The following is a 26651-nucleotide window of genomic DNA, read 5'->3' as shown; positions in this document are numbered from 1 at the left end:
TCATATCAATCAGATTTTGAAATAAATCAGATTTTCATCTGATTAACTGTCTTCACCAAACAAACACTTACCCGTGTGATATTGTTCACCCTGAACAGACGAGTGACTACATTCTCATCGGTGGATCTGGAGAGCAGTTCCACAGTCATGGGTCCATACTGCTGCATACCTGTTTCAGGCCAGTACTGAAGACAAGGCTGTACGAAAGAAAGAAGAAAACATGTACTGTAAGTTGCCTTATAATCAACATAATCAGACGATAGCTGTGGTTTCAAAGTTTAGGGAAAGCGAACGTCACATGTGCAATAGTAAATTTGACGTGATGGTCTGTGCTGAAAGCTAAGAAGACTACGTGTCTTGAAGAAGCATCTCAGACGTCTAAATCCTGGCTTGTGGGCTTTTCCCCTTGCTCTCCCCCATATGATTTCCTACATTTGTGTTGTTTTTTCTTTAGATTTTTGGACTTTTTACTGACTGATTTCCTTTGACTGGATGCCAAAGGTAATACTGGTTTAGAAAAACATGTAAAAATGTAAGCAGAGGGTTGAAGATGACATAAATGAGGATGAAGTTGAGGAAGCACCAATGACAGGCTAGTCAGCTCTGTAAATCCACTCACAAACCATGAGGTTAAATAACCCCTGCTCATTGCTTCATATCAGCCACATTTATATTCCAACCATCCTCCCAGCATCCCAAAAGATAACCATTTATACAATGTGTCAATTAATTGTCTCTCGTGCCATTTTTCAGATGGATCTCATTCAGCACTGCTTTCTTAAACACCGTATTTCTATGCTGAGATAAAGAACAAGAGATATAATTTGATAAAGGATTGTCACGGTGTATTAACATAAGTGACACACTGCGTAAAAAGATAAACATTCATTCAAATACACTCCGACAGCTTGGAAATGGCTGCAGCAAAAAGAGAACACTGAGAGATATTTCTAGAAAGTTAGCTGACTAACTGACTGTGCTAATGGCTGGAAAAACATTGGCATGCATCCGACGAAAGAAAGAAAAACTAGAAAACAGTTCCCTTTATGTTGGACTGACAGAATGGGGTTTGACTTGAGAGCCTATCATCTCCGATTATAGTTTAAAAAAGGCCAATGAACTTGGCGAATGGGATGGCATGCCAGACTGCGCCCCGTACATACGGGTATAAAAGGGAAGATGGCATGGCCATTCATTCACCTTTTTGTTCTTCGGAACCTGCGAGGCTTATGCTGAGCAATCTTCCTACTTATCTACGATGCAGAGCAGCAGAACTCATCCTGGCGTTTGCGATACCCCTGGGCGTTTCAGTAGATGGTCAGAGGTGTCTTCAAGAGAATTAGTGCAAATTCTCCTGCAGTGTGCACATGTCGTCAGGCATGTCTCGCTACTGTTTTCTTGGGTGCGACCGCACCAAACAGGTTAACAAGCCAGCTGCGGCAGCGAGCAGCAGTGGGGATATAGGAGTCCCAGTGGGCGTAACTCTTTTGCAGCAGTGCCGCGGACCGCCAGGTTGTCTCCTATGGGCATCGCCAGACAGTCCCATAGCGGATGAGATTTCGGTTGCAACATCAGGCGCTGAGGACTTCCTGCACGTCCCGGCTACGGTCGGTCGAGCCCAGGACGAGGATGACGTGGAGATGTCAGCGTTGCTTGCCCGGACCGCCATGAGCCTCAGGCAGCAGTACAGTGGAACGCGGAACGCGGGGGGAACGCTGTTCACATCAGATGAGCTTGGTTGCCCTAATTTGCCTTGACTCTGGAGCAGCTAAGGGCTATGTCGGTACCCCAGGTAGAGCATGCTCTCATGGCACAAGTGCAAAAGTGCCACCTGGAGGCACAGATCAAGGCTCCCTTCCAAAAGTTCTTGTTGAAATAATAAGAAAAAAAACGTTTTTTATTTTGTGCATAGTCCTCGCCCTCACTGATGTTGAGGGCTTACATTGTGGCGGGTCACCTGCCTCTGCCCTTCACGCCATGGCCATCCTGCAGTTCCATCAGGCTAATGTGTTGGAGTAGTTAGAAGAGGGAAAGCAGGACCCATTGGTTATGCAGGGCCTGTGCACCGCCACAGACCTCACTCTCCGGGTGACCTAAGTGGCAGCACGCACACTGGGTCCGACGATATCCACTCTGGTGGTCCAAGAGAGATACTTTGGCTCAATCCCGCACAGATGGGAGGCGTTGAGAGAGTCCGCTCTCTTGATTCACTCATCACTTTTTTTTTTTTTTGTTTATTTATTTAGCCACACGACAGTGCCGGTGGAATTTGTTTTCGGTACATTGTTTCCGCTCTAATTCATCATACTTTACAAACAACAAAAGACAATACACTTCACAACATGTAACAATACAAGATACAGTAAGTAAATGACCATACGAGGACAACTAAACTACAGAGAGGAGTTCAGAGTCCTGATAGCTATAGGGAAAAAGCTGTTTGTAAAGCGCTTGGTCTTGGTAGTGAGTGACCTGTAGCGCCTCCCTGAGGGAAGGAGCTGAAAGAGGTGATTCGCAGGATGTGAGTGGTCGGAGATGATTTTCTTTGCTCGCGTTACAGTCCGTTTTGTATAGAGGGACTCGACTGAAGGCAGTGGTTTCCCTATGATCTTGGATGCCTTGTTAACAGTCTGCTGTAGTTTTTTCTTTGTTTGGCTATCAGTGCATCCATACCATACTGTTATTGATGATGTAATGATGGATTCGATAATAGCGGAATAGAACAGAACAAGTAGCTGATGCTTGATCCGGTATTTTTTAAGCTGCCTAATGAAATAAAGTCTTTGTTGAGCTTTTGCAATGATGCGATTAATGTTAACTGTCCACTTCAGGTTATTGCTAATGTGTGTTCCTAAGAATTTAAAAGAGTCAGTGATGTTGATTGAATTGCCGTTTATTTGTATAGGTGTTTTGGAAGATGGCCTACGTCTAAAATCAACAATGAGTTCCTGAGTTTTGTCTGTGTTAAGCTGGAGGTCATTGTTCAAACACCAGTTTACAGCTTGGTCCACCACCATGCGGTACTGTGTTTCATCATTGTCTGAAATAAGGCCTATAATCGTTGTGTCGTCCGCATACTTTATTATTTTCACGGAACTGTCCATAGATGTAAGGTATACTGTATAAAGGGAAAAAAAGCCAGGGGGAGAGAACACAGCCCTGAGGAGCTCCTGTACTGAGGGTGAGAGAATGTGAGGTTATGTTATTAACTTTCACCTTCTGTGTTCTATTCCACAGGAAGCTCCTTATCCAGTAGCATATGGCTGGGTCAATGTTCATGTCCAAAAGTATTGTAAGGAGTTTGAGTGGGTTAATAGTGTTAAAAGCGGAACTAAAGTCTATGAACAGCATGCGTGTATAGGTGTTTGGTGATTCAAGATGTTGGAAGGTGTGATGAAGTGCTAAGCTGATTGCATCCTCTACCGACCGGTTGGCTTGGTAAGCGAATTGGTATAAATCCATCGTCAATGAAGTGCAGGATTTCAAGTATGCCAGAATAATCCGTTCAAATGCTTTCATTACCACTGATGTTAGGGCAACTGGTCTGAAGTCATTGAGGCAGGTGATCTTTGAGGACTTTGGCACAGGAATAATGATTGAGCATTTAAAGCATTGTGGGACTGTACATTGATTTAAAGACATGTTAAAAATGGTGGAGAAAACAGGCGCTAATTGAGCTGCACAATGGCTAAGCAAAACAGGACTGATCCCATCCGGCCCTGCTGCTTTCCTGATCTTAAGCCTCTTAAAAATAGTTCTCACCTCATCCTCCTGAACGCAGAAGGGTGGTGTTGGAATGGGGTCAGGCAGAATGACTGGTGAGGTAGGTTTTTCAAATCTTGCGTAGAACTTATTTAATGTATCTGGGAAACTTGGATCACTGTTAACGGGAGATACGGGGCGTTTTTTGTAGTCTGTCATATCCTTAAGATTTTTCCATATTGATCTTGAGCTGCTTGATGAAAATTGTTGTTCCAGATTTGTTCCATAACTATACTTGGCTCTCCGTATTGCAGCTCGTAGTTTATATTTGGCAATTCTGTATTGACTCTTGTCTCCCCTTTTGTACGCATAATTCTTTTCTTTGCGTAAAAGATGTAAGTCTTGGAGAACCATGGTTTTTTATTGCCATAGAATGTCACTGTTTTGGTGGGAATGCATATTTCCTCGCAGAACTTGACGTATGACGTCACAGTCTCAGTGAGTTCGTCGAGGGAGTCACAAGCTGCACTGAATATGTCCCAATTCGTGCATTCGAAACACCCTCGAAGCGTTTCAATGGCCTCTGTGGACCAGGACCTGACAGATTTGGATGTTCTCTTAATGGATTTAAATTTTTGTCTGTACTTCGGAATTAGGATTAACACACCATGGTCAGACCTCCCCAGTGGAGCCCTCGGAAATACCCGGTAAGCATCTGAGACAGCAATGTAGCAGTGATCCAATGTTTTGCTTTCTCTGCTGTGGCAAGTGACTTGTTGCTTGTAGTTCGGGAGTTCGGATGACAGATTTGTGTGGTTGAAATCACCTAACACGATGACGGACGTGTCAGGGTTGGAGTTTTCAACAGTTGAGATGTGTTGGGAAAGATCGCTCATGGCTGTGTTAGCGTTAGCTTGTGGTGGAACATAAACGCCGATTAATATAATTGAGGTGAATTCTCTCGGTAGGTAATATGGTCTGCATTTCAAACTGATGAATTCAAGATCGGGAGAGCAGTGACGATGAAGAATTGTTGAATTATTACACCAGCGCTGATTTATCATTAGAGTAATACCCCCTCCTTTAGATTTGAGAGATAGTTTGACTGACCTGTCGGCTCTGAAGATAGAGAAGCCAGGGGGAGTTACCACCTCGTCAGGAACCGAATGATCCAGCCACGTCTCGGTAAAGCAGAAGGCCGAGCAGTCACTGTATTCCCTGTCCGTTTGTGTCAAAAGCAGAAGTTCATCCATTTTATTTTTAAGCGATCGCACGTTAGATAAGATCAAAGCCGGTAGTGGGGGCCGATAGGGCCGTCTCCTGAACCTGGAGACCACTCCAGATCTCCGTCTTTTTGTGCTAGATGTATTTCCCCATGGCGGCGATCCAGTGTTGTTTACATCCAGTATATCCTCTGGAATATTGGCAAATAATTCCAAATTGTCAGGTGTAATCCTCCTGATATGTAACAACTCCTCGCGGGTATAAGATGTGATGCATGAGGTTTCCCTCACAAATAACACGGACAAAAGTGCAAAACATAATATAAGAGCAGGTACCGGGGCAAGCCTCCTGGCTGCCATCTTGGATCATCAAATGGGTGGAGCATTTGATCACACAGTGTGGGCTGCTTGGTAACACCACCGAAGACTTTCGAGTCTTTCGACAAAGCAGATGGAGGTCATCATCCTTCCCGCCTCTACCCGGCCCCCCCGAGGCACAGCTGGGTGAGGAACAAGCGGAAGTACATCTTCTCCCCCTGGCTGTTTCCCCTGAGATGGCACGGTCAGCAACCCGAGACCAGAACTCTGGATCAACTCCATGTCTGGACCCTGGACGGGATGAGGAGATCCGAAATGAGCTGTCTCCTGCTCTCGTGAGCGCGGTCACTCAGGCAAGAGCACCAACCACTAGGCAACTGTCACTATAAGTGGCGCCTCTTCTCGCACTGCTGCGCTTAACCGAGTGCCCCAATCTGTGCCGCTCACTGCTGCAGATGGTTCGGAAGCCGCCGCTGCAGATGGCTCGGAAGCTGCCGTGAAGCGGGAAGCAGGCGATGTTGTGGCTGCGTCCAGGAAGACACAGCCAGCCGTGACCGCATTTGGTAAGCGTATTGGGGTATGAATGGTCCGCGGCTTTGGCTGCGGATTAATGTTAATAGGGTCCCCACATCACCACCACCGCAGCTGGCAACTGCAGATGGCTCGGAAGCCGCAGCTGCAGGCAGCCTGGGAGCCATCGCTCCAAATGGCTTGGAAGCCGTGACCGCAACACCTCATACGAGTCGATCGCATCCAAGGTTACAGCGGCGAGACAGTTTTCAGCTTTTTTTTTTGCTCTTTTAGACACCTATGTCTTCCATAGGGGAGTCGTATACAGGAAGCTAATCCGCTGATATGTGTTGTATGGTCCAGTTGGTAAGTACAGAGCGATAAATTGCTTAGCATAAGATAATGCTTCGCAGGTTCCGAAGAAAAAAGGTCAATGAATGCCGCCCATTCGCCAATTTCATTGGCCTTTTAAAAAGTAAAATCAGAGTTTTCAAGATCAAACCCCATCTGAGTGTTCAACACAACGTTGAGAGACCGACAGAAAGGGAATCCCTCTTAATGTAAGTTCATGTCAAAACAGTTATTCTAGTTACTTATTGGTGCCTTAACTAATGTTAACAGTTTGCTTTTAATAATGTATTAGTAAGTTAACATGAACTAACATTAATAAATGCTGTTTTAGTATTGGTTATTGTTAGTTTATCTAAGCCAATGCATTCACTAATTATTAACAAATAGCACCTCATTGTAAGGTGTCACCGATATAGCCTTGTTGTGGAACGTAAAATATGGTAATATGACATTTTGCTCATGTATTGTGTGACATTGTTTGCCAGAAAATGTCATTTTTAAGCTTAATTTTACACTCAAATGCAACTATACAACAAGCCGACCAAATATTGCTCATTTATATTCAGTGTGAATATTGGAGTCTTACCCAGGCCGAGTTCGACTGGTTGAGTTGGTTGAGCATGATGATGGAGGTACAGCCGTAGTCAAACACAAGTCTCCAGAAGTCTGTGGTGGTGGTGAGCAGAGGGTGGGGGGTGACCACAAACGCAGCCGGCTGCAGAAAACTGTCCATCAGAGCTGCGTTGATGTAGTTACTGCCGTCTCCCTCGGTGGATACCAGAAAGGCGAGCGCACGGTCGGGTGGAAGCACGTCCATACTGCGGTTCTTCTCACGGTTACGCGGCAGCAGAGACACGCTGCACTCCTCCACGTCCAGATGAGGGGTGACTGAGTTTAGAGTCTGAAAACATCAGAAACACAGACTGATCACAGGTGTCTGAATAAATACATGAAGACGACACAATACAAGTAACAGCCAGAGAAAATGACATGTATGAATCAGAGATCTTACAAATGTCTACATTGCAGTCTCAGAAAAGATGTCACCAATGTGTGCAATCTAAAGTCAATATTATTGAAGATCTCAATATGAACTCAAACATTTCTCATCAAATGAACTAAAATTCAGATAATTTCACATCTACATTCATTTTACACCTATACACTCTTCATGTGTTTCAACAGTTACACTCTCATTTGTTTAAAATTACATTATTGGAGAAACATTTGAGATGATGTTACCATGAAACACAAATAGAAACTTTCCTCATCATCAAATTTCCTGAAGGTTGATACAGAGAAAAGCACATTTAGCCGCACATCTTAATGGCTGCACATTCTGGTCTCATACAAACAGTTGTGTTGTGTGTCTTGGGGAGAATAAACTGAAGAATTGTGGATTATTAAAGTTGATGTTCTTCATTCCTGATGGGCTCTGACAGCACAAATGGGACATTATAGTTATGATGATGAAGATTAGATTGGGCTCTGTTATCAGATGGACACGAGCAGGTTTTCACTCGGGTTCATTGGGTATGAAGCCATTAATAGTTGATTGTTAAAACACACATGCAGAACTGAGAGGTGAGAGAACACCTCATCAAATTCACACCAAATGAACGAAAATACCAGCACAGCTGGTTGACTTCATCTCCGTCTCGGACTGTGAGTTAGTATGCGGCGCTCATAACCTGCCGGAAATATTGGAGGGCTACGCTGCATGACTGCAGAGCATTTGTTATTTACATCACAGATTTAGTGACTGTTCAGAAGACTGCAGTTGCTGTATCTGACGTATTTTCTTACTTTTAAAAGGAAGAAAGTAAGGAACGCTTGGCAGTTAACTTAAGGGTTTGAACTAAATGGTTTCCTTGGTGTCCACAAAAAGGTGTGCATAATGATGCATGGATGAGAATAAAGCAGCAGCGTTGTTCAAGATCCCATGAGATTTGTCTTGGAAATATCACAAAATAACATAAAAAGCTACAGACTATAAGAACATGTGTACGCACTTCTATGTTACATTTTTTAAAGCTGCTTTAAAGGTGCTGTGTGCAATTTGTTGGAGGATGTATTGACAGAAATGCAATATAATATCCATAACTATGTCTTCAGAGGTGTATAAAGACTATGTAATGAAGCGTTGTGTTTTCATTAGCTTAGCAAGAGCCATTTCTATCTACATTCACCGCGGGTCCCCATATACATGGAATTCGCCTGTTCTTTCTACATTAGGCCTAAATAGACAAACTGCTCTAGAACGCGTTTTGCAAATACATTATCTCCTTCTGAAAACTAAGAAAATGTGACAACAGCTTAGTTCTGTTTCAGCCACCGTAGTGCTTTGAAAGGGAGGGGGAGGAGTGGAGCGAGCCGTTGATTGCAATTCACAACCTCACCGCTAGACACTGCTAAATTTCTTACACTGGGCTTTTAAAGGAATGTGTGAAGATTGCTTGATAAAATGAATACTGACAAACAGTGATGTAGCGTTTTGCTATGTTAACTTTGTTACTGAAAGATAAAGCAGCTGTCACTCATTGGAAAATGTTAACTTTTTGTTGGTTAAAAGGAGACGGCTTAAACTGGAGCTTAAGCTGAGATATTTCTCAAAATATCTTCCTTTGTGTTCCACAGGGGAATAAAGAAAGTCATACATGTTTTGAACATGAGGGTAAATCAAATATGACAGAATTATGACAGAATTTTCAGAATTTTAAACTTTCCCTTTGAGATAGTGTTACCACCAATTGTAGCCATTGTGGATGATGAACTGTGGATAAGATAAGATAGCTCACCTGAAACTCTTCTCTGAGCTGAGAGGTGTTGGTCTGAGAGTCCACACTCAACATGTCCTTATACGTGAGAACGAACTCACTGATGGGGATTGAAGTCTCTCCGCACAGACAAGCTTCCAGTATGGCATCATGTATGAACACATACTGCTCCTGAAAACCACAAGAGCCAAAGAGTCACACAAGTCATCCTTAAGACCATGTCAAAAAAACATCAGTGCAGTGACCAAATAGTTTGAATGCAGCATCGAAAGACGTTTATCATTCCCACATTACGATGTACAAGACTTTTGTACCAAGTACAATTTACACAAATAAAATATAACTAATAAATATTATTCTTCTGTATTATTAAAATCAAATCAAATAAAGCTCTCTTGGATGTGCACCACAGAGGCTCTGATGACACGATTTATGTCTGTAACGGTTCTACTAGTATGTAATGAATTCTATTGGTGGGATGTTAAATCAAATTGGAATAATGCCAAAACAACCAATACAAAATGGAATTTCAATGAATAATGAAAAAAGCTAATTTCTGTAATTGTTTCTGTTGGGTTTCTATTGTTTTTTTTCTTTAGTTCTTTCAGCAGGGATACCAATAGACACCATTACAGTTTCCATTAAAACCATTACAACTTCTTCAATTCATTTTTTTCACGTCTTTCAAGAGATTCTATTAAAGTCAATTTCAACCCCCCTGCAAGAATTCCTTCACCGCTGAAAAAGGAACAATATAAACTTTGAAAGAATTGTAAAGGTGTTAATGGTGAACATGTCATAAGGTATGGACAGAACCCGAGCGCAGGCAGCAGTTGTGCAGGTGAAGTGAATGAAACACAAGATTGTACAGGGACGGTGACAGGACTAAACACTAATGCCGCTAACAGGGAAACGTCCCGGTTACGTATGTAACCTCTGTTCCCTGATGGAGGGAACAAGACGTTGTGTCGAAGCCGACAGATGGGGTTCGCCCTTGAGAACCAATCGTCTCTGACTATTTTGAAAAGGCCAATGAAATTGGCGAATGAAATTTGCATGCCGGGCTCCGCCCCCGGATATCCGGGTATAAAAGGGGAGCCGGCGTGCTCATTCATTCACCTTTTGTGCTGAGGAGCCTGAGAGCATCTCGTGACTGCTGCAGCGGACGGCTATTGTCGTGGCAAGAAGGACACAACGTCTTGTTCCCTCCATCAGGGAACAGAGGTTACATACGTAACCGGGACGTTCCCTTTCTGTCGGTCTCTCGACGTTGTGTCGAAGCCGACAGATGGGGTTCCTATGGAAAACGCCACGGCACTAGCCGCGTCACGATCTCTAGCGAAGCGACGTTGACCGGCCTGGGCGAGCCACACGTGAGCGCTATCGCGAAATTTGTAACCTTCCAGTGGGCAGGCAGGGGCTCCCAGAGCTTTTGGCAAAGATGAGTAGCCCCTGCCCTCTGCCAACTCAGACGGCCCCATTGGCGAGGGCCATCCAGTCGTAGGGCTACTGGGTAAGCGCTGTTCCTTCAATGAGGACGTGCGCTACGGAGACCACTTCCCACCCTAGGGGGGAATACAGTGGAGACACCAACATGGTCTCACCAAATAGGGGAGAACTCATGGGAGGTATGTGCGGAATGCCGCAAGGTGGATGTCCACCTGGGGAGGTCATGGGTTGCCACGCGGGGAACCATCTCATGACGACATCTCAGACGGAACCACCCTAGTGGGGGGTTACTACGTGTGGGGCACTAGGTCCGGTTAGAGCTATATGTAATAACTCAGCTTGATACCCGGCCATAGGCGGCAGGGCTGCTCCGCCGAGCCCGCCGCCCTGAGTGCTATTGATGGATGGACGGACTGCCTATTCTTCACCCTTGGGGAAAGAAGGGAGGCAGCCCATAGCGCACTGGTCCACCTCAGAAGGGGAATGGCGCTATGCGCAGGCGTACGCCCCACGACTGCTGGTCTCACCTGCTGGCAAGACTCGAGCTGCCGACTCCCCACGGAGGTTGTAAGCCTCTGCGAGGTATAGCGTAGCCCAACCCGCAGCTCTACAGATGTCTGCCAGAGAGGCGCACTAAGCCGATGCCCACGAGGAGGTCACACCCCGAGCGGAGTGTACCGTCACTCAAATGGGCACGGGCTAGGATCGGCACGCCGTAGTGACGGCGTGTGCGACCCAGCGCTACAACTCTCCTCGGATACAGCACTCCCGTTGCTGACCTCCATAACAGACAAGAGCTGCTCAGGGCCTTGAAGCCCTCAGTGTGGTTCGAGTAGAGGCGCAATGCGCTTACTGGACACCCCACGTACAGGTTGGGTCTTTCTCCCGGTGTGGGAGCGCCTGCAAGTTCACCACCTAGTCCCAAAGGGGGGCGGCGGAACTTTGGGCACGTAAGTCGGCCGGGGTCTCAGGATCACGTGAGAGTCACCGGGCCTGAAATTTGGCAATCGGTGGACACGGAATGCTTGCAGGTGCCTCACCCTCTGGATGGACTCGAGCCCCAGCAGGAGAGCCAATCCCCCTCGCAGAACGAGGAAGGGGCTCTCGGCAGGGCCCGAAAAAAGGGGACCCAAAGGTCCACCTTAAGGTCCCAAGAGGGTACGGGGCGCGGACGAGGCCTTAGCCCCTCGCGCCCTAGAGGAACCTAATAATCAGGTCATGCCGCCCCAGAGGCTCACCAGCAACTGGTACGTGATAACCGCGACAGCGGGTACCCACGTTCCAATGTGGAAGGGGAGATTACTCCCCAGCCTCCCCTGCAATAGGACAGCACGTTCCTGAGCGAGCAATTCCGCGGGTCTTCTCCTCGAGAAGAGCACCAGGACGAGAAGGGGCGCCACTTAAAGGCATCCAGCCTTGTGGGCATGGCCCTTGCCTGAGTGACAGTCTCCACCACTGAGGGGGGGTAGGTCATCCAGGAACTCCTCGTCCCATCCAGGAGCCAGACCCAGAGGTCCGGCTCGAACGCCACAACGTGTCCATCCCCTGCGAGTAGGCCCTTCGCCAGGGGATTTGGCCAGGGGGAGTTGTCGTCAGGAGTATTAGCTCCGAGGACCAAGTGTAGTTGGGCCCGTAAGGCGCAACTAGCAGCACTTGATACTCCCTTCCCAGACCTTGCACAGGACCTGCGCAATGAAGCTCACTGGGGGGAAGCGTAGTTCCGCTTGTCCCGCGGCCAGCTGCGCGCTAGGGCCTCCGTGTCGAGGGGGGAGCCTCGACCAGGGAGTGCCCAGCGGCACTGGGGGGTGTTCAGGGAGGCAACAGGTCCACCTGTGCCCGCCCAAACCACACCCAAGCCGGCCGCAGTGGTGGAGTCGTCACTTCCCACGAGGCGTCAACTGACGAGAGAGCGCTTGGCTGTCTGGTTCAGGACATCCGGTGGTCATGTGACCTGCAGGGGCTTTGCCACCTGCTGTCTCCACTGGAGGCTGCGCGCTAGGGCCTCCGTGTCGAGGGGGTCCTCGTCCAAGGAATGCCCAGCGGTACTGGGTGGTGTTCAGGGAGGCGACAGGTCCCCCTGTGCCCGCCCAAACCACACCCAGGCCAGCCCGCAGGGGTGGAGTCATCACTTCCCACGGGGTGTCAACTGACGAGAGAGCGCTTGGCTGTCTGGTTCAGGACGCCCGGTGGGCATGTGACCTGCAGGGGCTTTGCCACCTGCTGTCTCCACGGGAGGAGGCGTTTTGGGCGAGTTGCGATGACTGCAGCGAGCGAGTGCCACCCTGAGGTTTAGTACGCTACGCCGGTCGTGCTGTCCGGGCCAGTATGCTGGCTCTGCACGAGAGGCCGGAGCCTCATCAGTGCAAGCAGGACAGCTAGCAACTTGAAGGCAGTGATCTGCCAACGCAGGCGGGGGCCCGTCCAGCGACCCGACACTGCGCGCCCATTGCACACCGCACCCGCACCCCGTAGGGAGGCGTCTGTCGTTCCACGACCGGCCTCAAGACCTGCTCGGGGTTAGGATGCGACGGTAGCAGGTGTAATGACGATACGCCTACTGCCGGTGCGCCACGCTCTCCAGGGAACTCATCTCTGTAGTCAGTGCTGTCGCGGTCCCATGTGCGTCAACCCGAGGGGGACAGGCCACCCCCGAGGACACCATGCCCAGGAGCCTCTGAAACTGATTTCAGGGGACCGCTGGCTGCTGCCTGAAAGTTCAAGCAGCTCAGCACTGACTGTGCGTGCTCGTGAGCGAGCACGCCGTCATGGAGACAGTGTTGAGTTCTCTACCAGGAAAAAGGGGGAGCTCCGCGCCAGGGAGAGCTGCTCTCTTTTTCCCGGCTGACCCGTTTACTGACATGCCAGCCCCTCGACAGTGCCGAGGGAACTGTACATGAGAGTATGCGGTCAGTTGTCATGAACCACTCCTGGCGTCTGACAGACACCAGGACGCGCTTCTGCGCCTCCCGAACGGCACCCTTGCAAGGTGCTGCTCAAGGTATGCAGCGACCCCTGGTTTTGGGGATGATGAAGTGCGGCTGTCGAAGCCACTGGACATCTCGGCCGAGGGGACGGTTCGATCGCCTTCGCCAGAGGGGTGGCAGCCCCGGCCTGGAGCACAGGAACATCCCTGCCTCTGCTGAGGTAAGAGGATGCCTGAAGTCCGGCGGAGGTCTGGCGAGCTGGATCGAATGCCGAGACGGACCACACTCCCAGCCACCGTGATGGTTTGAAATGCTAACCAAGCACCCAGAGACCTCACAGGGGGGGCTGCGATCTACTTCATCAACCCGCGGGGGTTGGTTCAATGACTAGCAGTGCTGTTCTCCCCGGGGGGAACGGCTCCGCTAAATCACCTGCCAGGCGATGGCGCAGCTCGACGCACCGTCGAAGCGAGAGTGCTGAGGGCTGCTTTATACTCGTCATTGCGTGCCGCCACGACGCAACGTCGAGTTGCCGAACACCATCTTTCAGAGGGTGAGAGCGGCTGCAAGTGGGACCCAGAGAGAGACCTCTCCTTGTGAGAAGGCGGGCACTAGGCCCCCGAAGGGGCCCAGAAGGTGTTTGGGACGCGGCAGGGACCGCCCCAGTCCGACCATCCAGCAACCCAGGCTGGGTCGGGCCCGATGGTTCAATCTCTCTAGGTGGTCCTTCTCTTGACGTCCTCCTCCGGGGGGCCACCTGCGGGGGCACCAGAACCGGAGTCGACGCTGGAGAAGGCCAGGGCTGCTGGGGGCAGACCACGTGCGAGACCTCGACGGCCGAAAGGCGGCCGGGTCACAGCAGGCCGGTCTGTTTCTACACTGTCAAAAGGCTGCTGGAGCAGTCCTTGACAGCGCCACCAATCAGCCGACCTTGCGAGAGGGGAGTCGGGAAAGTGGCCTTTCTCGACATCGCCCCCCTGCGCAAGATTGGGTCCGAGGCATCTTTCCGGGCCACTGATGTGGACATCGTCCGACCCAGCCTGCGCTGCCACCGCGGTCCCCGGAGGGCCAGTCGGCGGCGGCACTACTTGGGTCGGTCTTACCCCGTGGGGCTCTCTTTAGCGCCCTGGCCTGCAGGAAGGCCATGCGTAAGAGTGGAGGCAGCTTGGTCCACGGCACTGCCAGCCTCAACACCAGAGATGTTGAGACCTTACATGCCCTGGACGGTGAGTCTAGGTCAAGCCCCCCAGGTGGCCGCCGTCTGCGGATACCCGCGACTGCATGCTCCACCCAGGGTGCATTGACATAGTCCCTAGCTGCCTCCCCGCCCCGAGGGAAGAGAGGGCGATAGAGTCAGCTAGACGGAAGCGCGCCGAAAGGGACGCTCCAGGTCTTACTGAACTCCTTATGCAGCTCGGTAAAACTTGGCACTTGAGCCGGGCCCAATGTGCGAGTACCCAGCCGCGAGCACCAGGGCTGCACCGCAACCCGACGCTCACGGCGGTCCGAGCGAGCATGGCTGACATCTTGACGTCTGCTCTCACCTGTGCTCGACCTCCCGAGGGAGGGAGCTTCAGGGAATCGCCAGAGTCTGATGCCAGCAGGTCGCGCTCCGATGTTGCAAGAGACACCTCATCTCCACGGCTCGTGTCCGAGCGCGTGGCTGAGGAATAAGATGGGTTAGGACCATCCTTGGGGACCTGCTAAACAAGCGAGACGGGGCGCGAGCGGTCCGCGAGCCGACCGGCTGACGGATTAACGCTCACGATAATCCCCACATCACCCTCGCTGCTCGCCGCCGCTGACGGCAGGGCCGTAGCCGCTGCGGTCACAGAACGGGAAGCAAACGAGGTGGTGGCTTGCTCTTGACAGAACGTAGCCAACGTGACGCAACGTCTGAATAGCCGTCCGCCCGCAGTGACGCAACGTCTGACTAGCCATCCGCGCGCAGTGACGCAACGTCTGAATAGCCATCCGCGCGCCGTGCGGGCAGGACGAATCCACGAGGCTGCCACAGTGATCGGACCCCCGAACACTTGCGGCAACCACCGTGTCCGTCCCCGTCCTCGATGAGTGTACTGCACCCAAGAGATCAGCGGGCAATGCCACGCTGAGGAAATTGCTCTTTTAGAAAAATACCTCAGGAACTGCCAGGACGCCCAGGGGAATCTCCGCTGCACCGCGTCGTAGAAATCGGCAATTCGAAGAATGTCATCAGATGCGAAGGCTCCGAAGAACAAAAGGTGAATGAATGAGCACGCCGGCTCCCCTTTTATACCCGGATATCCGGGGGCGGAGCCCGGCATGCAAATTTCATTCGCCAATTTCATTGGCCTTTTCAAAATAGTCAGAGACGATTGGTTCTCAAGGGCGAACCCCATCTGTCGGCTTCGACACAACGTCGAGAGACCGACAGAAAGGGAACAAGGCGGCGGGGCTTAAGGACACGACACCGGAGAGAGAGCATGGCGTGACAAACCAAAACAATCCTCTTTCTCCACACAAAACACATGGGACTGACATGATCCTGCCACAAGACTCGAAAACCAAGACAAGGAGAAGCAGGATCATGACAGAACAAGGTTATTATTTAGCATAATTTTAAGACATCACATGTTAATCACTTCATTGTAATGTTGTTCTAATGATGTTTTCTTAGAAAAGATGATGATGTTGCGTATCATTGGCTTTGTTGAGTAAGTCTATTGGACTGACCTTCAGCTTTTTTATTTCTTATGCGCATCACCATACAGAATCACAAGATATGTCTTGTATTACATTATTCATTTTCTAGCAGTCTAGACAGGACACGTTTAATGGCCTTGCTCTAAACACTCTTGTCATATGAAGTGAACAGTGATTATACATGAATTGATCGTTTCCTCTTTGTTGTCCAGCGCTGGACCCCTGAGAGGTTACTTGAATGGAAACACATTCACAGCGGTTCTGATCCTGCTCTGCGTGCTGACATTGTGTTATGTAAGTGAAGAAAGTCTTAATTGAAAAGGCATTGTTACTTTTAAATATGTCTGAATATCTTTTTACCAAGCAACCTCAAGGTGATTTGTACTTTGATTCTTGTTTTTGAACAGAACACAAAGATTGTGAAAGCTGGGCAAAAAAAAACAAATAATGACTTAAAATATGAATTATTGAGAATGACGGACTTTGGTTCAACACATGAATGAATGACAGCTGCTTTTGGTCTGGATGAAAACCAACGGCCTGATGTGGAATTGTGCAGGCCTTTCTATTACATACTGTAACCACATTCCAACTCCAATAAAAACAGGTCTCTTTGTTTCTCCAAATCACAGCTGTACAGCGCAAGCAGCTCTTCATTTGACTGTAGAAACACATTATAACGTGGGGATAAAGATAATTGAAAAAGTTCTCACCTCAGTCTGGATCATGTTGATCCGTCGTGAGCAGAGCGTCTTCACACAGTTGTAGATGTCCACAACACCTTCACACTCTGCCATGTCCAGCATCACGTCCAGCACTATGTAACAGCCCGTACGGCCTGCACCCATACTGCATGCACACATGAAGAGACCGAGACATGAAGTGGTTTTTATATGCAAGGGGCAATGCACACAATTGACTATTCAAACAGACCATGGTATAAATAATTAGAACCATTATAGGTTTTTGTCTTTAAATGAGCAGGACAGGAGAGAGAAGATAAATGCTAATAAATTCAAATCTGGATGTTGTTTGGCCAGCACTGGTAAATCTAGCGGTTAGATACTTTTTCAAATTCACTTGTTACTCAAGAGCAGAAGACAAGAGGAAAAATGGGGGTGGATTTGCCTTCAGTGAGACATGGGGCCAACAAATAAAGGAGCTTTTCAATACACATAAACTTTACAACAACGTTATGTAAGAGACAGTGTGTACCTTGAAGGACATGTGACATCAAAACAAACATATCTGCCTGTTAAACCTATCAAGGGCTGCTGCCTGTCCTCTCGTAAGTGTTTTATTAATTCATTTGTAAAAACATTTCTGCCTTTAACACTCAAAGTTTGACAAAAAGGAGTTAGAACTTGAATTTGGTTGATACTACAGTTAAAGGTCCTGTGTGTGAATTTTAGCGGCATATAGTGGTGAGGTTGCACATTGCAACTAACGGCTAATTCCACCCCTCCCTTTCGAAACACCACGCTGGCTCAAATAGGACAAAGATGTTGTCATGAATTATGTGACTGTTCCTTTTTTGGCCATGTGAGGTCCTCATAGTTTCATTTTTGTCACATGTTCTCATTATTGATTTGTTGGTTTCACCTGAACCTTGTTTAAGCTGCCTATTTAATACCCCTGTCATTTTGAGTTCCTTGCTCAGTCTTGAGTTGACACTGGTGAAGTCATGTTGACTAAACCTGTCCGTGAGTAGTGTCAGAGTATTTCCATGTGTTTGATGCGGATTACTTTTGTTTTTGCCTGTTCCTTGCTGGATACTTTTGACCTGCCTTTTCAAGTAAGACCCTTGAACCGAACTATTCTTGAACCAAACTATTGCATTTTGGGTCTAAACACCACCTTGTGGCACCTAGGTAATGCTTTTGCCTGCTACACGGGAGACCCGGGTTCTAATCTCAGTTGGACATAACAGCAAGACTGAGACATGGAAGAAGACTCCGCAGAGACTCAACTGACACAGCAGACACTTCCCCATTCTTCATCATTGGACCAGATATCGGAAGCAGTGGTTAGTCATGATGCTACTTCGCCACGAGGAGCGACTCCGGAGTCATGAGAGTGCCTTTAGCCGCCATGAACGACTTCTTCAGGAGGTCCACCAGACTCTGACCACCTTAGTTAATCGTCCTTCTCTTTCTACACCACTAGCTCCAGCCCCCTCTGTGCCTCCAGCTCCACCGGACCCAGCCTGCCTGCGAGCCTCGTCTACCATCTCCTGAGAGATTTGATGGAAACCCAAGAGACTGCAGAGGTTTCTTGACCCAGTGCTCGCTTACCTTCGAGCTCCAGCCCTCCACCTTTCCTACAGATCGTGCTACGATCGTTTACATCATCACACTCATGACTGGAAAAGCCTGAGCCTGGGCTACTGCCATTTGGGAACAGCAAGGTCCTTCCTGTAACAGTTACCAGAACTTTACTGATGAGATGCGGCGAGTGTTTGACCATCCAGTCGGAGGAAGGGAGGCAGCCAACCGGTTGTTCCAGCTGCGCCAGGGCAACTCCAGTGTGGCTGAGTATGCTGTTCACTTTCGCACCTTGGCGGCAGAGAGCAAATGGAATATGGAAGCACTCATTGCCGCTTTTCATCACGGCCTGTCTAATTGCATTAGAGACGAACTGGCGACAAAGGACCCTGCCACAGATCTTGAGTCCCTGATCGACCAGACTTTTCGTCTTGACAACCATATGCGAGAGAGGCGACGTGAACTGGAGCTTCAATCCACCTACGGAGCCAGTGCTTCAGCCTCGAGTTCACTGCAGTGGTCACAAGAGATCCGGAACCTGTCCCCTTCTCCTGAGGAACCTATGCAGCTAGGAGGCACCCGACTTTCTCAAACCGAACGAGCCCGCAGGATGAGGGAGAGATGTTGTCTCTACTGTGGAAGCCAGGTCACTTTCGTTTTTTCTTGTCCTGAGCTTTCGGGAAAAGTGCAGTCCTGTCCAGGAGGGGGAGTACTGTGACGGGAGCAACCCTTACGCCCACAACTTTTATCACATGCCTGCAGATTCCTGTCACGATTTCCTGTGGACATCAACATCACCACACCCTGCAAGTCCTTGTGGACTCTGGTGCTGCTGGGAACTTCTTTGATTCCTCCCTAGCTAGTGACCTTCATCTCCCTGAAATCAACCTGGACCACCCTCTCACTGTGATTGCCCTTGATGGAAAACCCTTGGGAAAGGGTACCGTTGACCATATTACTACTCTTCTTTTGTCTGTGGGTGAAAGGCATCATGAGAAGATCCAATTCAACCTCATTCAGTCTCCCTAGTTCCCAGTCGTGCAGAGTTTTCCCTGGTTGGCTCACCATAGTCCTCACATCAATTGGGCTTCAGGGAAGGTGGTTGAGTGGGGACCTACTTGCCAAGCTACCTGTCTTCTCTCCAGAGTCTTAAACCTCTGCTCCCAAGTCTCTTAGTCTTCTTGAGCTATCCCGAGTTCCTTCCGAGTACCATGACCTGAGTGAGGTTTTCAGTAAGAAGAGAGCCACATCACTGCCTCCTCACAGACCCTACGATTGTGCGATTGACCTCCTCCCAGGTGCCTTTCCTCCACGTGGTCTTCTCTCTCGCATCCGTTGAGACCAAAGCCATGGAGGAGTATATCACAGCCTCCCTAGAAGCTGGAATTATTCATCCATCGGATTTTTTTGTTGGTAAAAAAGATGGTGGTCTCCGACTCTGCATCGATTACCGCGGGCTGAACAAAGTGACTGTGAGGAACCGCTATCCTTTACCCATAATGTCATCAGCCTTTGAGTTGCTTCAGGGGGCAACTATATTCACCAAGCTAGACCTTCGCAATGCCTACCATTTGGTTAGAATCAGAGAGGGGGATGAGTGGAAGACAGCCTTTAACACTCCAACAGGACATTACGAGTACTTGGTTATGCCCTTTGGGTTAACCAATGCTCCAGCTGTTTTCCAAGCACTCATCAACGATGTCCTGAGGGATATGTTGAACAGGTTCATTTTTGTTTATTTGGATGATATCCTAATTTTCTCAAAATCCCTACATGAGCATGTACATCATGTCAGACTCGTTCTCCAGCATCTTCTTGACAACAACCTGTTTGTGAAGCCAGAGAAGTGTGAATTTCACGTTCCCGATGTGTCCTTTCTGGGATTCATCCTGTCCAAAGGGAATCTTTGCATGGATCCCAAGAAGACTCTGGCTGTACGTGACTGGTCTCAGCCCAACTCTGTCAAGGAGGTCCAGCACTTTCTTGCTTTCGCTAATTTCTACAGGAAATTCATAAGAGGGTTCAGTTCAGTTGTGGCACCACTGACCAACCTAACCAAGAAGCGATTGGGTCCTTTTGTCTGGTATCCAGAAGCTGAGCGGGCTTTTCAAGCACTAAAGGTGAGGTTTACTTCAGCTCCAATCCTTACCTTACCTGATCCTTGTCTCCCTTTTGTTGTTGAAGTAGATGCTTCAGATACGGCAGTGGGTGCGGTCCTCTCCCAGCGTCTTGCGGACAGAAGCTCCACCCTTGCGCCTTCCTCTCCTCCCGTCTCTCCTGCTGAGAAGAATTATTATGTGGGTGATCGAGAGCTTCTAGCAATCAAGATGGCTTTGGAAGAGTGGCGGCATTGGCTTGAGGGGGCCCAGCACCCTTTCCTGGTGTGGACGGATCATAAAAATTTGGAATATGTGCAAAAAGCTAGACGTCTCAATCCTAGACAGCCAAGGTGGGCCCTTTTCTTCAATCGTTTTGATTTTGTGCGGTCTTATCGCCCTGGCTCTAGGAATCAGAAACCAGATGCACTATCCAGACTTTTTCAGAACACTGACCATGAGAACACACCGGCAACGATCCTTCCAGATTCCAAGATTGTGGCTCCTGTACGTTGGGGAATTGAGACTGTGGTACGACAAGCCCAGAGGAGGGAGCCAGATCCTGGTTGTGGTCCTTCGGGACGACTTTATGTTCCGACCTCTGTGCGCACACCGGTTCTTCAATGGGGACATTCCTCTCAGTTAACTAACCATCCTGGCATAGGCAGAACATTAGAGTTTTTGAAGAGACTGTTCTGGTGGCCCAGGATGAATACTGATGTCAAGTCCTTTGTTGCTGCTTGTCATGTCTGTGCCCAAAACAAGACCCCCCACACCCGCCCCCAAGGCCTGCTTCACCCCCTGCCCATACCCACACGGCCCTGGTCCCACGTCTCCATGGACTTCATTACGGGACTTCCCCCCCCTCTGAGGGATACAGTCATTTTGGTTATTGTGTACCATTTTTCCAAAGCCTGCCGTTTTATTCCCTTACCCAAACTTCCCTCCACTCAAGAGACTGCCGAGCTTATGTGCCAGCAGATTTTCAGAACATTTGGCTTCCCTCTGGACATACTCTCAGATCGTGAACCCCAATTCACTTCTCGCTTCTGGAAGGCTTTTTGTAAACTGATTGGGGCCAATATCAGTCTCTCTTCTGGCTTTCATCCAGAATCTAATGGTCAAACAGAGAGGCTCAATCAAGACCTCGAGAGTACCCTCCGGTGCCTAGCCTCCACAAACCCATCATCCTGGAGCAGGTATGTCATCTGGGCAGAATACGCTCATAACACCCTGTGTTGCTCTTCTACAGGTCTCTCACCTTTCGAGTGCCAGTTTGGGTTTCAGCCTCCACTGTTTCCAGACCAAGAGGCAGATGTTGGGGTCCCTTCAGCCCAGAACTTTGTCCAATGGGCTGGTTGTCACCAGCCCATTAGCACCAGCAACAAGACCTCCACCGCCCCCTAGACTCATTGACGGTGAGCCAGTTTTCACAGTTAAGTGCATTTTGGATTCCAGTCGAGTTCAACGTAGCCTACAATATCTTGTGGACTGGGAGGGGTATGGCCCCGAGGAACGATCATGGGTCCCAGCTCGTAACATTCTGGACCCGGACCTCATCACAGACTTACATCGGAGACATCCTGATCACCCCAGAAGGAACGTCAGGAGACGTTCGTAGGGAGAGGGGTCCTGTCATGAATTATGTGATTGTTCCTTTTTTGGTCATGTGAGGTCCTCATAGTTTCCTTTTTGTCACATGTTCTCGTTATTGATTTGTTGGTTTCACCTGAACCTTGCTTAAGCTGCCTATTTAATACCCCTGTCATTTTGAGTTCCTTGCTCAGTCTTGAGTTGACACTGAAGTCATGTTGACTAAACCTGTCCGTGAGTAGTGTCAGAGTATTTTCCCTGTGTTTGATGCCGATTACTTTTGTTTTTGCCTGTTCCTTGCTAGATACTTTTGACCTGCCTCTTCAAGAACTGAACTATTGTGTCTGTCTCTGCATTTTGGGTCTAGACACACCACCTTGTGGCACCTAGGTAATGCTTTCACCAGCTACACGGGAGACCCGGGTTCTAATCTCAGTTGGACTTAACAGATGTCATCGAGTTTTCACTTCTTTGCTGAAAGAGATACATATTTATCTATAGTATAATATATATACTATGCATTAGCAAACTATTCTTAACATAGTTTTTGAGAGGTTGAATTGATATTGTAAGAACAAGAAGTTTACAGTAGAGAAAAAATAATACAATAACTTCATGCTACATTTTAACATTAATTTACAAAACACCACAATTATATCAGTTTGTAGTGAGGTAGGCGGAACGAGAGCCGTGATTCGAGACCATCAGTGAGAAGGGACCAGGCCCGGACTTTGTTATGGTTTGTGTGTGTCGCCGGCAGTCGCCCTTGAGGGAGTTGCCGGCTGTTTATTTAAGTTTTTATTAAATTAAAAGTTGTTTTCTGTTCGCCTCCTTCCTTTTTATTGAACTGTGTAACAATGGTGCCGAGGAAGGAGAGACATCCCCTCAGAGTGGCCTCGCTGTGCCGGAGAGTTCGGGGAGTGGACGAGAGGTGTCAGCCAGCGGCTGCCTGAAGCGGTGGTTCTGGAGCAGAGGAGACATCGCCACCAAGCACCTGGGTCGCGGTGAGATGGCATTACTCCCCAGAGGGAGCGGAGCGGGTAGCCAACATCCGCCCAAGGCCGGAGCCAGTCTCGTTGGCCCAAGAGGGGACGAATGGGGGGAGGAAGAGCCGAGAGTCGGCCACCTCCTGCCAGGGGCCAATGCCTGAGTCTTTCTGCCCAAGGGGGAGGACCAGGGGACGGGGGGTGCTACTGTCTCCCTTCTAGAGGAGACACCGCCATCAGGGGGCGCAAGGTCTAGAGCTCAGGGTCACCACAAGGCACCACGAAAGAGAGTACCCCGGCTGGTTGAGGACCGAGAGGCAGCATGTTGGGGAACCAGACTAGAATTTTTGTTCTTTTTTCCTTTCTCCCCTCTCTCATTCTGGTCTCTCAGAGTGCTCCTGTCGCCGTTCTCTCGTCTTATTGGTGCATACCCCCAGGGGATAGTCCGCCGAGGCTGGGCGACCCCCCACCCTGAGGGAAGGGGGAGCAAGCACAGTCTCTGGGTACCCCTAGCCTGTGAGGGGCGATGGGGTATGTAGGCGGGACAAGAGCGGGGATTCGAGGGCTCGTAATCACTCACGCACCGGTCTCGTATGCTATTGGGAGCATAAGAGGACGAGTGACCGGACCGTCAGTGAGAGAGGACCAGGCCTGGACTTTATGTTATGGTTTGTGTGTGTCGCCGGCAGTCGCACATGAGGGGGCTGCTGGCTGTCTAGTTACGTTTTTAATTATTAATAAAAAAAAATTCTGTTCGCCGGTTCCCGCCTCCTTACTTCCTTTTATTGAACTATGTTACACAGTTATTATATCTTTACAAAACATAATCAATACTGTTGATCAGATGGCCCCAGTACTGCAGTATTAAAACTATATTCAGAATTGCTGGAAGCTCTAATGCTGCCTTCACGTCCTCTCGGAATTATGGGAAATATGAGTTTCTAATTGCAATAATGATTGAAATAATTTTGATACCCACCAGCCACAATTTGCTGGTCAAAATGTCAACATGAAGCTCACACACAAATATTAAACGCACAATTGATATTTCATGACTTTTAAATCAACTTCAGAAGAACAATCTGTGCAGCTACTGACAACATATTTTGGCATTTTAAAGCGAATCGAACGGTCTGTGCAATAATTTACTGAATATTATTAAGAATCTACAGCTTCTGCGTTTGAAACTTCGGATGAATATCAATCGAACCCAAGTTAGAAGTGAAGTGGGAATTCTGAAGAGAGGTTGGCAATTGATTCATCACAAAGCTGTTTGGATCACACCTGCCAAACTGAGTAATGTAACAACGCCATTTTTGTTCTTTATCCGAGGTGACACTTTGCGTTGCGTCTCCTTCAGCAGTGCCTTTCAAGGGCACATTCATGATGTTTAGAACACGCCGACCGATTGCCTAACGCTATGATGCCGACTGTTCCGGATCAATGTTTCAAACCAGCGAATTTCACCAAAAAGCGACTAGTGTGCAAGTATGTAGAACTCACAGAGGAACTTGATGTGCTTGTTTGTCTAAAATCTTCTAAAATCTCACACGGCTCGGATGAAGCCTCACTGTCTTCATGAGACAACATTGAAATGAATAATACATGTTATTTAATTTAATTAAGTGAATGAATTGCTTTACCTTTAAAAATATGAAACTGTATTATCTAAATCTATTTCATGTGTTAATGCATACAGTAATGGATGTGTCATTACCTGCAATGAACCACCACCGGCCCTGCGTCAGGGGGTGTGGAGGCTTTGACCAGTCGCAGGAAGGCCAGCAGTCCTGTGGCGTTATACGGGACGCCGTGCTCCGGCCACGATGTGAAGTGAAACTGGCAGACCTCATGCTTGGCTGGATAACCCCGCTGATGTGGTACAAACATATTTACGGAAGGTTCATTTCATAGGAAATGTTCTTCATTGCTTCTGTCATTTTCTTTCTATTATCTCGCAACAAAATGGCTCTGTTGGTTTGATATTTGATGACAACATGAATCTTGTTTTGAGGGCTCTTACCCTCTCCATGGCGAAGGTGCGCACGGTATATTCTGCCAGTGTTTCTGTTTTCAATAAAGTGATTTTTATGTCTCCGTATAGCTCGCTGTCATCGGGCCAGTATTTACAGCATTTCGTCTAAAGAACACACGCACACAATTAATACACATCCGTTCAAAATATAATGGCAATAATCATTCGCAGCTGTATGATTTTGCAGAAGCAGATATATAAAGAGTTTTGTGTAACCACAGTTTTAAGGAAAATGCACAAGATAAAGGTTAAAGGTTTGTCCTGGTAAAGTTTATCTTCAGTAATGGTCAGCTCTGAAGAACACTGATCAGTGATCAGTAACGGATAGTGTCTATAAGTGGGCGGACGAGAGACCTCAGGCAAAAGTAGAGTTATTTTACTCACTCTCCCCACCTCCACCGGTTTGGTGATCATCACGATGCTGTAGCAGTTCTCCTGCCAAACCATCCTCCAGAAGTCATAGATCATGTCCTGTTTGGGCCCTGCGGGGAGACACAGAGAATGATGCTGCGTGTGGGGCGGTGAGTGATCTGAGCGCAGGATAAAGAGAGGAGAGAGGTGCTTATATTGAAATAGAGGGCCGCCACATAAGAGAGTATTACGTAAGAAAAGAAAAAACACAAATGGAAAGATGTCCGTGCTATTGGACTCGGAAAAAAAACAAGAACAAAAATGGTTAGCTCTAAGAAAGCTGTGAGGAACAGAGAAAGTTGCCATCACAGCGCTGGAGTGTTGTGGGTGCTTTCCTGGATGTTAGGAAACACTGTCTTGCTGTAGGTATTCTTACATATCTTTCACGAGGACTGTGTTGTTTTTAGGGTTTTTTTTTGCAGGTAATGTTGTTAATTCGGGTGTCTGTAAATTGGCTATTTGGACTGGGCTATTCATTACTGAGCTCATCCCCAAGTCTCTAAGATATTCTGACCTCTAGATCAGTGGTTCTCTTTTACGTTGTAAGGCCCCCATTGCAGTGTGTAGAGTGCATCACCTTGTGGACCCCCCACATAAAATGTAACTTTTAATTGTAATTAAACCAAAATCATATTCAGTTATTCGATGCTCAGTTCTTTTGGTTGCTGGTCTTATTTTTCTTATGTTGGATAGCATAAAATCTATGAAACATTTCTATATTTCATAACATAAGATCTGTGTCCCCGCGGGGCCCCAGTATGATAATCATTATCATAATCATTAACCGCCCTACCAATAACAGGGACGCTTTCTTTCCAAACACCACAAAAGTGTGTCGACTGTTCTGAGAACGAAGCAGCAATTGTCTCATTGACAAATGTGTCCTGATGATATTCCAACAAACATTCAGCTGAATTATACATGACACTACATACCACTTTTCTGATGTACTGTTTGTTAACATGAATGACCTCGGTTTCATCCTGGATAATCTCTCTGGAAAGCACAACGCATGAATTTTAGAGGATGTAGCCGCAGGCGAATGTGGAAGAAGCTAAGCACCTGTTGTGTGGATCTAGTTCCTGTGATTGTTTTAACAGGTGGATGTAATAACAGCTTCACAGCCGGAGGGCACTTCACAGAGACATACCTTTAAAGACTGAAAATAAAGCTAAAACAGGAAAGATCTTGTGATGCTGGAGTAGACTCCACCACACTGATGCTTCAACCCATGTCAATGTACTAAAAGACATATTATACACTGCATTTATATGTTTATACAGTACATCCTAAAAGCTGTCCGGTCACATTGTGACTTTATACTTGT

General features: G+C 48.1%; 1 protein-coding gene across 1 annotated transcript in view; it reads right to left on the bottom strand.

Moving 5' to 3' along the window:
* ptprua (protein tyrosine phosphatase receptor type Ua) overlaps window positions 1–26651 on the bottom strand; it is a gene marked incomplete at its 5' end in the record, with an annotated part of 184481 nt that overhangs the window by 5355 nt on the left and 152475 nt on the right. Inside the window, 7 exons of the mRNA XM_079485390.1 lie at window positions 72–197; window positions 6691–7005; window positions 8903–9052; window positions 16653–16788; window positions 24596–24750; window positions 24902–25018; window positions 25298–25395. Coding sequence (XP_079341516.1) covers window positions 72–197; window positions 6691–7005; window positions 8903–9052; window positions 16653–16788; window positions 24596–24750; window positions 24902–25018; window positions 25298–25395 — 1097 coding nt within the window. The remainder of the gene's footprint in view (window positions 1–71; window positions 198–6690; window positions 7006–8902; window positions 9053–16652; window positions 16789–24595; window positions 24751–24901; window positions 25019–25297; window positions 25396–26651) is intronic.

This window comes from Barbatula barbatula (assembly GCF_947034865.1).
Source record: "Barbatula barbatula genome assembly, chromosome: 21".
In the NCBI taxonomy this organism is placed as follows: Eukaryota; Metazoa; Chordata; class Actinopteri; order Cypriniformes; family Nemacheilidae; genus Barbatula; species Barbatula barbatula.
Note: the sequence above shows the minus strand (reverse complement) of the source record. Positions and strands in the feature narration are given on the sequence as shown.